The sequence below is a fragment of the Neopelma chrysocephalum genome, unplaced genomic scaffold (genome assembly GCF_003984885.1).
Source record: "Neopelma chrysocephalum unplaced genomic scaffold, ASM398488v2 Primary Assembly neopelma1_59, whole genome shotgun sequence".
NCBI classification, from domain to species: Eukaryota; Metazoa; Chordata; class Aves; order Passeriformes; family Pipridae; genus Neopelma; species Neopelma chrysocephalum.
Window position 1 is genome coordinate 15,612,086 of NW_020897714.1, and position 13,893 is coordinate 15,625,978.

The 13,893-nt window shown below is 44.3% G+C and overlaps 1 protein-coding gene across 2 annotated transcripts; it reads right to left on the reverse strand.

Moving 5' to 3' along the window:
* Positions 1–110: 110 nt before the first annotated feature.
* Positions 111–13,140, reverse strand: GSG1 (germ cell associated 1). Of its 2 annotated transcripts, XM_027680050.1 has the most exons (8): positions 13,036–13,140; positions 12,844–12,947; positions 11,984–12,050; positions 7,324–7,642; positions 4,718–4,765; positions 2,582–2,734; positions 2,350–2,461; positions 111–1,136 (listed from the first exon to the last, which is right to left on the reverse strand). In XM_027680050.1, the coding sequence occupies exons 2-8, from the start codon at positions 12,873–12,875 to the stop codon at positions 824–826; spliced, it is 1,044 nt and encodes a 347-aa protein (XP_027535851.1). In that variant the 5' UTR covers positions 12,876–12,947; positions 13,036–13,140; the 3' UTR covers positions 111–823. The 2 variants fall into 2 exon arrangements, with proteins under 2 accessions (XP_027535851.1, XP_027535852.1); XM_027680051.1 differs by lacking the exons at positions 11,984–12,050; positions 12,844–12,947; positions 13,036–13,140 and adding an exon at positions 8,750–8,788.
* Between the last annotated feature and the right edge of the window lie 753 nt (positions 13,141–13,893).

A 13,893-nucleotide genomic window follows, 5' to 3' on the forward strand; every position in this document is an offset into this window, starting at 1 on the left:
ATCATGTGAACCAGTGTTTCGCCTTTGAGAGATTATGAGTTTACTTTGGGTTTTGATTTGGGGGTTGCTTGCAATATTTTTATGATAGGGAAGAAGAAACAGATGAATAGAAGCAAAGAAAAAAACAAAAGTACAGCCAAAGATTCTTAAAGGTTGTGGAGAAACAGTAAAAAGAGGCAGACAGTAAAGTACCTCAGAATGAGAGATTTCTGGGGAAAAAGCAAGAGGGGAGCATGTGGGAGTCATTACGGATAGGAAAGTGGAGGAGAGAGATGTCTGAAAGCTAACCCCCATTCCTACTGCAGCAGGACTTTTAATCTGGGGGCAGGGAGAAGAGGAATCTGGGCCTGGAAATTAAGAATAAATAGGGTGTTCAGAGAGGATGACAACTAATCAATATGAACACTGATGCCCTTCACCATAGCACTGAACTGGGGTCAGTGTGACCCACTCAAAGAGGTCCAGCAGTGCAATTTGCCATCTGGATGGTGCTGACCGTCTATTCCCAAGTGCAGTACTGGGGTTAGGATATTTGCCTCAACTCTGCCTGAAAGTACTTGAGACAGCTGGCACCAACATGTCCCTCCAGTTTCACCCTTCTCAGCAGAGGACAGCCGTAAAACTGTGATCAGGGAGGACCCTCAGCCTGCTACTGTTAGCACTGTAGGTTGCCCTGACCCAGTGCCCACCTTCTCTTCTCAATCCCTGAACTGTAGAAGAAGGAAGAGTCCCCCAAGAGCTTGCTAACAGTGGTGCCAGTGTTCGTTGCAGAGCTCTTGTGCCTCCCAAACCCCACTGCTCTGTCCCTGTACACTCATCATCCCTAACAACGATCCTCCCCGATTGTCTGGCCCAAGACTTCATCCAGCTCCAGCTCTGGTTCCCGCTGTAGCATTTTCTGCTGCAGATCAGTGTAGAAGTCAACTCCCTCAGAGACTGAAAGGAAGGCCTTGCCTCTGGGCTCATAGTAGCTGCTTATTTGCTGTAGGAAGCACTGGTGGTGCTGAGGCTGATCCTTGAAGCTCCCATCGTAGCCCTTGATGTGGTTCCTTTTGAACTCCAGTATCGTCTTGGTGTAGGTATTGAGAGTGGTGACAGCAGAGGCCATGCAGCAGGTAAAGGAGGCCCAGGCCATGCTACCAGAGAGACACAAAAGAAGCACATGCTGTAAGAAGCCAGGTAGGGTAAGGAATTGAACAGTGACACACTCTGATCTTCAAGGCAGAAGCTGCTGGGCATGGACATGAATTAGAATGACTAAGGCTCATAGCATTACAGTTCTTGGGGTTATCCCACCACAAGATCCATATTAGTTCAGTGGGTTAAATACTGGTCATCCCCGTCATAGGGAAGGGAGGGATACAGGGCAGAGGAGAAGGGCAGCAGGAACATCTGTAATTGGTCAGAGCAGGACAGCACAGCTTGGAAGCAAGTTCTGTATTACAGGGCTGCTCAGTGTCTTCCTCCACATGAGGCTTTTCTACTTGTGTAACCAGATTGCCATGCTGACATTTGATGTCCATGGGTGGCACATGGCACTGGAGTGTTTAAGTCTTAAGAATCAGTGTGGTCATCATCAGTACAGCATTGCAAATCAAACCTGCACTTTCTATGGACACTTGGAAGGCTCGTCCAACTGTTTATCAAGTCAGATATGTCATACCAGCTGTTGTTGGCTACTTTATCCTTTAGAGAAAGGCACCCTGAGCCACCTGCTTTTTGCAGCTGCTCTTCCTGGCTCATAAATGACACCGTGGTCTATCACCCCCTTTCGCTCCTTCCTGCATGTAGTATCATCTTAAGATGACCTTGGCCTCCAGTGCAGTTGCCATTGTACAGCTGGGCCAGCACTGGAGAAGATGGTGTGACTGCTGGTTGTGGGCTGGGCTGTGTCCACATCTTTAAGCATATGTCTAGATTTGGTGTTGCAGGAATAGGCCCTTTGGACATTGCTTAGTGAAGATGCCAAACCAGCATGCAACTTACTAAAACTGCAGAAAAACAAGGCATGTTTAAGAGCATCATGACAAGTGTGACACTGCCCTCTGCACACAGGGAAGAGCTGAGACCAAACAGGACAAACCAGCAGAGGGGCAAACCTGATTAGTCAGCAGGGTCGAAGGAAATTGTTTGGGTGTGACCCCATTGTTTTGCCAGTCCTTTGGTAGCTACTCATTTAAGTAACTCAGCACCTGCTTATTAAAACAGGGGATAAGGCAAAGACAAGAGATTAATAGTAGGAGAACCATGTCTTTGGAAACACAGAAGGTCAAGAAAGGAGGAGGAAGCAGTGGCATGGCTGAAGCCCAGAAGGCTGGGGAGGTCAAGATGGCTTCAGAGCTCACATACTAGAACGCCCAGCCATAGTCCCATGAGTGCGGTCTCCAGTCCTCTGGTCCCAGATTAACAGTTGCCTGGAAGACTTGACTGTACATCATGTGGGCCACCATCCCAAGGAGACCTAGACACAAAAGACAAAGCAAATAAGTTACAGCAGGAGCCAGAGCAGCATACTTCAGCCTTGTGTGGAAGAGGAGGCTCTCCTGCTTTTGTGATTCCAAGCCTACAGTAATAAGCTTACCTGACAGCACCGAGGAGACAGCAGCAAAGGCATTGAGCTTCATCCCACAGACAGGATTGCCAGTATGCAGCATTTCCACTGTCAGGAGGATGAAGCTGATGAGCAGCAAGCTGATGTACAGCATCTCTGATCCCAGCGACAGCCACAGGATTCCTGCCAGGAATACAGGATGAAACCATGTTCAAGGGAAAGTACCCCCTTTTCCAACCCAATCCTTAAAGGATGTACTTTGGAAAGAAGGGAACAAAGACAAACAACAAAGACCCAAAAGCAATTGCTTCAACCTGTGAGTGAGAACTCAGAGTGCTGAATGGGACAGTGTCTATCACAGAAGATGGCTTGGCTAGTCTAGCATGGCAAAGCTGAAAAGAACTAAAATGCCATCTGTGAACAAGTCAACATTATTGATAAACAGAAAACAGGGGGGAAAAGACAGGGGAAGCTGTTGAGTATTAGCATAAAACCTAGTGATCATAGATTGGCCACGAACACATCTGAGCTCTAATCACAGCAATGTAAGCAAACAATTTTTAACCTGGGACTCAACTAGTTAAGAACTATATGGTGCATCCACAGCTTTGTCAGGACCTTGCCTCTGGAATTCAGGAAACCCCTTGCAAGCCAAATCCCCAATTAAAATGAAACATTCTTTGGGGTCGATAGCCAGCTAGGGCAGTAACATTCACCACTCACCCTGCTTCTTGAACAGAGTGCAGGTACTTTCATGCTGGGATTTTGAGTGGGATTTAAGTGATACCACAGTACACAGCTGAGCTCAGTTCTACAGCTGTGCAGTAGAACTTGGAGGAGAATGACAAAAGGCATTCTGTAATGTAGGGCTGTGGAAAAGCACAGGATTCACTGAGGAAGAAACATTAATCTGACAAATGAAGCAGCACTGTGAACACTACTGTTAGCAACTATTAATGGCTGTAGAGGAGACATTCAGCTGGGGAAAAGGAGTGTGAAGAAAACCCTCATTAATGTGGCACTGACTTGAATACTCAACATCATTAGTGCCATAGAGTCACCCAGCTCTTTAGCAGAAATTGATGAGCTGCATTCCCTGTTTAAAGGAGCTGGCTTGCTTGCTGCAGCACCATCAGGGAGAATATTTCATTAGAGGTCAGACTGCCAAAAGTATTCTGGAGGTTGCAGGCACCACACATGCACAGAGACCTCTGCATCTGGCCTTTCGTTGTGAGGCCAGGCTCTCCACAGATGCTTTGTAATTTGGTCTTGTAATGTTGCCTATGATTTGTGGAGCTGCTCTGTACACACCCAGCTTGGCCAGCCAAGCCCAGCCCACAATCGGCAGTCACACCACCTTCTCCAGTGCTGACTCAGCTATACAATGGTAGCTGCACTGGTCATCTTATGATACTACGTGAAATGATGATGATACTATATTGTTACAATTCCTCAGCATTTGTTCCAGCCCTTGCTCTCATGACTTGAACGCTGACACTGGCTCTGCACCCCAGACCTTTCCCTTCACATACAAACATCCTCTGAAATGACTTGCCTTCATCCTCCATCTCAGGGAATAGTTAACAAGCCCACACCAGTTGAAAAGCTTTCATTAACATCTCCATAGCATATGTACACATACATTGAAGTATACTGAGGTTAATTTGAATCATGTGACAGTGACAGGAGGGATGATCTCTCCTACCCAAATGATGTTTTGTATTTGATGAGGCAAGGACTTTACCCTAAAAGGGTAACTTTCAGGTGTCCTGTTCACTTACCACAAAGAGGTGATTCAGCTTCTAGACTCACCACACTAGACTTCACCCAAACGGAAGCACTGAGTTAACATGTGGGAGGGACTGCCCTCAGGTAGCATCCACCTCTTCCCCCTGACTACAGCAAAATGACAAGCTCCGACTGGGAAACTTACTAGATGAGAAAAATCCCACTTCATATGAGAGGGGGTCTGAGGTTTCCAGCACTGATTTCACAAATGGCAGATATCTGGGTCAAAATCTTTGCTCTTTTAGCAACCATGAGGCCAGGATTTCATGCCTGGCTCTTTGGGAACCTGCTGTCCCCACACAGGCAAAATGTTGCAGGTCCCCTGTCTCAAGTAGGCACACTGGGCAGCTACAGTGAGATATGGGAATTTGCTCTTACCTCTCTCTGCTGGTGGTGAAAGCTCAATAAAGCTGCGGCATTTCTCTTCTGAAACACAAAATCAAAGCTATTAGTTTACAAAACAATGAAGGGCACATAAGGGAAAAAAAAATATCTTCATCTCACTTCCTTTTCAGTGCATAGATCCAGTCATCCCTGAGTCCACCCATCAGATATTCTCACCTCTGGTCTTTTTCTGACTATCTTTCCAGATTTTCACTGGGGCAAAGTAGGGAAAGGCAAAGTCTGCCTGGAAAACTAGAAATGGCCTTTCCAGAAAAAACCTTGAGCAATTCGTAAACCTTATGAGCCTCTGCTGAATATAAAAATTTGTTGCTATTCATTGACAACATTACTGATGGTCAGGCCTATTAGGAGTGTAGCTTGTAACAGATTGCAGACCCACCACTTCTGCTGAGGATGTGAATTCCCACTCACCCCAACCTCAGAAGAGCAGTTCTAGCACCGCTTCTCAAAGAACAAAGAAAAAAAACAAAAACAAAACCCAAGCTTCCCACATAAAATACTTCATGACAGAGATATAAGTCCCTCTTCTGTGGCAGAGATCATACAGAAATATGATCCTCTGTCCTCACATATTAGGCATGCTATTTTGACAAATTGTGTTCATATTTGCTTTGGTTTTTATGTTGGCCAGGCACAAACTACTGTCTCACCTGAGGGTCCATCATTATTATCTGTAAGTTTCTCTTCCTGCATACTGCATTACTGCATTTGGGGGTCCTGTCCTCTACTTGGCACAATATTTTCTCCCAGACATTTCCGCTTCATGTAAGAATCCCATTTTCCTAATTTCTATCCCCAGTTCTAATCTTTCCAAATCTCCTGTGTTACTTCTGTCATCCACAGTTCTCAGGATGCTACCCAGTTTAGTGCCATCTGCAGTTCTCATTAACTTGCAGTTTGCTACTTCACCTAGAACTTTAATGAGGATATTCAGTAATGGCTCATCTAAACTGATCCTGAGATTAGCCTCAATAATGAAATCCTTTCTGCAGCTCGGCTCAAACTCCTTTTGTTCTTAGTAGCCCCTTTTATGTTGTTGTCGTTGTCTATGCACTTGCTTCAAAGATACGCCATAGTGGGTGGGTTGTACTTGATTTACAGGAAGCAGGAGACTGAGACAGACTGTGCTCTACCCCATGCTCCACCCCATGCTCTGCTGTGATCCAGATGTAACATGCTCTCTGTGTTCCTTCAGGCATTGGGGTTATCCCAGGACTGCCCAGTGGCCAGATAAGTCTTTTAGAGAAATCAGTCAAGGGATGTACTTCCATTCCCACAAGCACCATGGAAACACACCCCAACCCAAACACCCAAACCAGTCCCAAATAAACACATCTCCTTCTGCAGCCTGTCTGGAAACGCTCACAACAATTAGCAGCCTGCCCGTTAGGACATGAGAGTTTAAAGCACATTCCCTTCTGCACACCCCCGCTTCTGTCTGCTTTTATTCACCAGTTATTTATTTTCAAACTCTGACAGCAACAGATAAGAAAATTAGAAATGTTCTACTGGAACTGTGGCTTGCTTAAAGAAGATGAGACATTTGTCCTTGGGGAGAGCTGAAGGGAAGGCAGTGGGCTCAGGGGAACGGGCCTGATGAAAGTGACTTTCATCACTGTATCCTTAGATGCGTATCTCTCCATTGGCCACCTTCTGGGTCAGTTCCAATCCTTGATGTGTGTGCCAGGCCGTAAAGAGCATCTGTGCGCTGCAGAGCATCCACCTGTAAGGGTGTAGCACAGGTTCCAGCAGAAGGACTTCAGCAGATCTGGGCAGGAACAAGTCAAGGGTGAAAGGAGGCATTAAAGGGTTCTCGTACAGGTTGCACAACCAGTCCTTGGCACTTCAGGATTTACAGTGCCAGTCCCAGGTGGTGAAAAATGACAAATGAAACCTGTCACAACATCACAAGAACATCTAAAAACAATGAGAATATTGCTGCTCTAATCCTCAGGTCAATTTGCCTCCTAGCTTCAGTTTCTCTGGGTTCAAATCCTCCAGGTTTTCTCTGTAGTAGTAATTCTCTTTCTCTCTTTTTTTTTTATTTTAAGAAAAGCCCAGTCTCTCTTTAATAAAACAAAACCTCTCTGTTTGGTGGTTTAAGGACAACACCAACTAATGCAGTCCTCACGGTGGTAGCTAAAAATTGACAACTCTGCATAAAATCACTGTACTTAAATTTTTGAGAGGACATGCACAAATTTACCCTGGACAGCATGAAGTAAGCTATGTGTAGGAATGGAAACATGGGGAAAGGGAAAGAAGGGTCACTGAAGTTCCCATCAGGATGGACAATGCCATCACAAAGTCACTGCCATCACCACCACCATTTGCACTCCACAGCCTCTGTTCCAGACTGAAGGGCACACTAGAGACAACCATTCTCCCTTTCCCCACTCTATGAACATTCCAGTGAAGGACAGAAATATATCAAGCACAGCAGTGCACAGGGCTGATGCCATCTAGGAAAATGAAGAAGACTTTTCTCCCAAGTGTTGTCAGCCTCCCACCTCTCAGTTTCAAACTCCTGTGGAATAAATACAAGGGAATAAGTTGTGGTTGCCTGAGCAAGACACTACCTGGCCCTTCCATGTTCTCTTCACAGGAAAGCCACATCCCTGTGTGGAAGTATCTGAAGGCAAAACGGTCATCTCCAGTCTCCCAGCTGTAGTGCACCACATCCTCAGATGAAACATTGCTCGTATCTGCATCAGATGGCATGGGGACACCGATGCACTGGGTGGCTTTGCTCTTCCCACACAAAGGTTTGGGCACTTTCTGGGTCCCGGTGCACCAGTAGCTGCCAAGCAAGGCAGTGGTGGAGAGGGCGAGAGCCAGCAGGTTCAGGATGACAGCCAGGAAAGTACGGTGCAATGGCAATCTCTTTAGCAGCTCCATCTACAACACACAAATGGGAGGGACCGTCACACCAGCCACTTGTCCCACCTAGCCTTGCAATTCCCAGCTTTTCCCAGCATGCATCTGTGGGGAGGGGTTATGAGGACTCTGTCCTCCTCACAACATCCCAACAGCTCACTTATCATGGCAGAACCATTTCTTGAAAGCCAGGGCAGTGGATCAATACGTCAACTTTGACCATTTCAAAGTATGCTGAATATCTGTACTGGGTAAGAGAGGGTAATCCAGCAAGCATAGCAGGGCTGAGTGCATTGAGGTATCTGAGGTATCTGAGCACATGAGCAAAATGAAAGAACGTCACATTTACTCCATCTCAGAGATGACAGAAAAAAACTGTTAACCAGCTTCCTCAAACACCACGAGTTGCTCTATCCAGATAAATGAGAAATCTTGCTGCCAAGTGTCCCAACACTTCTTCAAGCAGTTAATTACTGACCCTATGGAGGTAGAGAGTGTAGTGATTTCACAGTGGGGAAAGGCATGAAAATGTTCCCGTATTGCTGAGGGTCGTAGGACACACATGAAAGCAGTGGCTCAGAGGAGACACCCAGCTATCCAAATCTGGCAGCTCAAGATCAAACCCCAGAGCAATACCTCCTACCTGAGCCCTGACCAGCACATCAGAAATCTGGTAGGGTGGTGGGATGACAGGGTCTCTGCTCTCACACAAAGTGCCAAAGTTTGGGGTTTTTTTATAAGAGCAACCATTACCACAAACATTCTTCCCAGTTTCATCTCATTGTTAAAAGTAATTCAGAATGCAGTTTGGGAACCAGGGTCATGTGGACTTTCCCACTCAGAGGAAAGCTTAAGACCTTAGTATTCTTGCGAAACCCTTCACTGACTTCTAAGAACCCCAACCTATCACTCCATGGATTAATTAGATATCATCTACCTACACATCAACTTTCATGTAATCAACGCATGTCTCTTCCCACATGGCACTCCCTATGTTTGGCACAGCTTCATCCAGATACTCCCACTCTTTCCTATTTATGACTCAAAATCTATTTGTCCATGAATAGATTCAGTTTGTACAGACATTGCCTGCTGCTGGTCCTCTTCACTTAACTCCGGCTGACTCACCCAACGTCGAACGTGTGAGAAAGACCCAGTATTCTGTGGACACCATTATAAATAAACAATACAAGAGCAAGCTTTGCATTGTTTGTGACTGCATCACAGCTAAAAGTGGTGCAGTTAGAACCGTATTTTCTGCTAACCAGCAAGCTTGGAAATGTGGTCAATAAAGATGGTGCTGAAGCTCCTCTTGAAAAGCAGGACTTCATTAGCGTGTCATCACACTGAGAAAGCAGTACCTGACCCAGAACAGCCTCACTGAAAGCAAGAAAATACTCAGCTCCTGAAAATTTCCTATGTTGTTTTATGCTCTGGCTTCTTTTGTCTCTTCACCAGGGCATTTCTTTCTTGCAGCAATGGAAAAGCTGCACCCTGGAGATGGTAACATCTCAGTGATTCCATAGCTAATGACTTCTGTGATCTGAAAGCATGTTGGATATCACCATTTTTGCAGAGCAGATACCTACTAGGAACAGTTTTTGGCTAAGGTTCGTGGCAAATTTCTCACTGAAAGTTTTTTTCAGTGGAAAATTTGGCTTATGACTGAAAAGGAAATTATAGATAAAATTGTTCTCCTCAAAAACATGATTTTCCACCTGAAAATAGAAACCTTCAGCACACAAAGTTTTTCAGATTTTCATCAATGCTTTAATATAAGAATTTCTGTCATGAGGTTTTGCGCTGTTTATGCTTTTATTTAAAAAAAAAATCCACTCACAATATTGACAAAAATCATCTTTCTAATTTAAATCGTCAATAGTGGGAAAAATGTTCTCTCCAGTTGATTTGTGACAGTAGTTGAAAGGCCACATAATTTCAAGAAAAATGTTAAGGAAAAGAGAAAAAAAAATACAAGAAACAAATAAGTCAGAAGAAGGAAGTGGATCAAGAATGCAGAGGACATAGGGAATGAGAAGCAAATCTGAACTACTTCCTGAAAACATTGTCAGAAAAGCTTCCCTCCACAAAAGCTAAGCACTCACTGACAATAACTGACTATTAATATCTAGATAGACCCAAAAGGAAATAGAGCTGAATTTACCTTAGCAGCAAGTCTTCGAAGTCCTGTTAATTTGTTGATGAGCAGTATAGAAATGGGACTCACGCTTTGTCTGCTGTTTTGCTCATCTCTACATCCTCCAAAAAACCCAATTGCTGCAAAACCCCTTTCTCTTTTGTCTTGTCCCCTCCTCCCTTGCTTCCTCAGTGATTATTAAATGCTATCCCTCTGATCAGCAGCTGTTTTGTGGAAAATGGTCATTTTGTAATCCACAATGCAATCACAGCACAGCTGTTCTGGGAGATTATATGGGAGGCGATTGATGCTGTGGGTTGGGATTAAGTGGAGAACAGTGACCCGCACTGACTGAGTAGAAAGTTTCTTTAAAACACAGAAATATTCCAGACATCCCCATGCGGTGGCTGTTTGGGAGCTTGTATGGAGTGAGCTGGCAGATCTTTGGCTTCAGGGAATAAGTGACCTTAGCTTGGAAACCCACAGCAGCCTTGTCATCAGGTCACTCCTGTCTCAGAAGAATGGCAAAGTCTGCAAGCCTCCCATCCCTGTGATATCTTCCTGGCCAGACCTGGCAGTTGCAGAAAGGGGAGAAGATAAAAATGAGGAGAAGGAAGTTTATGCAACTCCATCTGCTCTGAGGACTGAGGGTTTCAGTCACTGAAGAGATGCCAATGCCGCTCTCCCCATAGGCACTGGAAATTCTGATGCCAAAAGGAGCCCCTTAGCAGAAGAGCTGCTGAGTGGCAGACTGGCACCATGGCTTCACCACCACAAAGGTGTTGTGAAACAGTGACAAGTCAAGTCCAGTGCTCAAAGGATGGGAGAATGAGGTAGACTGTCTGTGTCCCTTGTAATCACAGTTTTACCCAAATGTGAAGTTCACTGGGAATCCTAGCTCCCAACAGGTTAACATTGGATGAATTTGGGAACCTAATAAGGAGAGATTCACACTCATCCAAAGTCCCCTCTGAGCTCTTGTCCTGAAGTTTTAAAGGCTCCCACAGTACCTGAAGGTGTTGATACCTCTTGTTTGGTATCAAAACTGTGAAAAGTGAGAAAAACATCACCTCTCATGAGAATGCACTGTCACTAGAGGGCATGGAGCAGAGCTGCATTGACTCAAACTGCAAGGGAGAGGAGCATCCCAAAGGTACACATCCTGTCTTCCCCACAAAGGCTTTGCCCAGCGCTAAGTGGGTGAGACTACCACCATCACTGGGAGGGAGCAAGGCAGATTCCCTGCATGCCTCCCATGGTGCTCTGTTGGGACAGAGGAAACCAGTGGTCCATCTGCTCTCATCGCCCCACTTCCAACACCAGAGCTCAGAGGCTAGAGGCAAGTGTAGGAATAGTTCTGGGTGACAGCACAGTCTGTGACAGCCCCACAGCATAGACAGCAGACGGAGCCCACATGTTCGTGATCCAGTATGTGGGCTGTGCTATCCCAGGCTCCTGACCCTTCCTGCCCTGAGCAGAGCGGGCAGTAGCTCTGTGGTTAGTGTAATCCCAGTCACTGCATAAACTCCTCTAATTCAGATAATCATTTCTAAGACGGACTAACTGAAAGCAATGCTAAATGTCTCTGTGCTCCGTGGACTGCCTGCAGGTTTTTGATTAATAAAAGGTTCTGTTGAAACAGATGTACTTAGTTTATTGAAGTAGGTAGGATAACAGCTGATGCTGTTTAAAAGGAGAGTGCATTTTTTTTTTCTTTAATTGTTCAGTCTGCATCTGGGCACCTTAAGTTTGACTTCTAAATGCTTAGTAAAAAAAAAGCCTGGTTTACAGGCTCAAGAATAAATAAAGTCCGGCTCTCTACTGATAATCCTTAATGTTAACACCTTCGTTATTTTAAGCTTGATGAAAATATAATTAAAACCCAGGAGTCTATGTCAGTTTCTAAAGCTGGAATCATGTTATATATACTGATGAAATGAGACTGAGTTAGTTTTATGTGGATAAGAATTCAGGCAGGTAAATAAATTTATCGGAAATATACTATGGTTTCAAAATATGCATATAGCAGATTTAGTATTCTGAACAATGGCAGATATTTATCCTTCCAGAAGATGGCAGTCTTTCTCTGGTCTTCTTTTTGTGAGTCGCTACTGCTCACGCGTGTAATGGGGGGAAGCAACACCTAAGTTTAGACTTCTATTCCTTCCCTTGAAATTTCCTCCCCACCTTTTCTTTTTACATTTTTATAAACACAAACTCTTTACCTTGCCTGTGATATGGAAGGTGGGTCCTTCTCTTGGAGTTATCTGAGCCTGGGAATACTTGAAATCACTGAGGAAAGCAAAAAAAAGAGGAATGAATGCAAGAGCTTAACAGGTCATCTGCTCCACCTTCTGCCCTGCATGGAACTATTCTTTCTAATACTTTTCCCAATATTTTGTCAAATACCATATTAACTTTCCCCAGATCATTGCACACAGCTCATAGAACACCAACACCAGAACATATTTCCTAATGTTCAACAATCTTCCTTTAGCAAACCTCCCTTAGCAAAATTATGGGGGTTTTGTTTGGGTTTGGTTTGCATTTTGGTTGATTCTTTTTAAAATGTCTATTCAAACCTCACTCTAATCTGACCACTTATGGACAGGAAAATCAAGCTGTATCTGTCTTTCACCCCCTTGTGTACGTTACAGTTTTCTCCTCTTTGTATCTGATATTTCCCACCATAACTTGGCTTGGCTAGAGTTTTTGGATGTCTCTTTCTCTTTGAACTCAGCAGCAGCCAGTCCCTGGTGACTTGTTTAAAATTCGCCCATTGAAGTGAATGCCCATAGCAGTTGACTTCCTGTGCAATCAGCCAAGCCCTTGGCTTAAAGAAACAAAATAAGGAAACAAAATGCAGAGCATAAGCTTAGCACAACACCTCTGTGGCGATTGCCAACTCTAAAAAAAGCCCAGGCGCTTACAAGTGATGCATTTTTATTCTGGCTCTATCACTATCTACACCCTGGCTTTGGGTGTATCCTGTCCCAAAGTGATACACTCATCTCCCAGGGATGTTGGTGGAAAAGAAGGGCAAGAAGACCTTACCAGATAAGGCCCAAAAGTTGCAATACTTAACTGGCAGGTCTCAAGAGGCACACGGCTCTTCATAGCCCCCCATGCAGCAATCCTCCAGGGATATCAGGGATCATATGCTGTCCTGACATTGGCTCTTCAGCTGACCTGAAGAGGAAAAGAGAGGAGGAAGAGTGACTAGTTACGCCCATAAAGTCTCTCTGTGAAAACTGGACAAAGATGGGCTAATACTCACCCCTCATTCCACACATTCCTCACACATGACACTTCCCACTGCTCCTGTTTTTGCTGGTTTTACAGGAAGATCATTCAGTACTGCAGTCCCCTCCCTCACTACCACACAGAAAGCAGGATGTCTCCTGAGTGACAGTGACTGGAGAGAGCCAGACTTCTCAAACCCAGTGACAGACTGCAAATGCCAGATTTCTCCCTGAGCTCTGAATAATTCCACTCAGATTGTAACCTTTATTTAGCTGTTTGCATGATGCATTAACTCTTGCTCTAAAAATGACCTCAACAGGCATATTTTTTCTAGTCTAAGCACATTTAAAGGTGAATTCCGTTTTAAATATGAACAGCATACATTGCTAGACATCAAGACTGTGGCAGAACAGAAATAAAGATTGAATTGGAATAAGTAAATCCATCTTAAAGATGGACAAACAAGTCCATGAATTCAGACCCAACTACTTTCTATTTTTCTTCTACTTTTTTTTTCTTAAAACAAGACTTACTTGGCTGGATTTTTTTTTCCTAATCTTCATGGTTATCAACCATTCAAAAACCACACAGAAAGCAGACATGAAAAGAAAAAAAATATCAGACGCAGCAACACAGACTTTGAGGTCTCAGTAGAGATTCCAGGTGTTTCAATTTCTGAATAAGAATTATAAGACTATATATTATATATAAGGCTAGGGGATTGCTTTTCACAGAGTACTTAAACTCTGGCATCTCTCGGATGTGTTCATCTCAGCACACAGAAAAAATAGTTATTTATGTAATTTAGCTAACCATAAACTGTAAGCAGACAAGAAAGCCCACATATTTCTACATAGATCTGTAAGGACATTAAAGAGGAACCAGCCCTGAA

Coding starts and splice junctions, on each gene's coding strand:
- GSG1 (XM_027680050.1), bottom strand. CDS start 12,875: ATGAAGAGCCGTGTGCCTCTTGAGACCTGCCA. Junction 7,643..11,983: donor CCTTCCATATCACAGGCAAG/GTAAAGAGTTTG, acceptor TGTGTGTTGTAG/ATGGAGCTGCTAAAGAGATT. Junction 4,766..7,323: donor AGAGAACATGGAAGGGCCAG/GTAGTGTCTTGC, acceptor TTTGTGTTTCAG/AAGAGAAATGCCGCAGCTTT.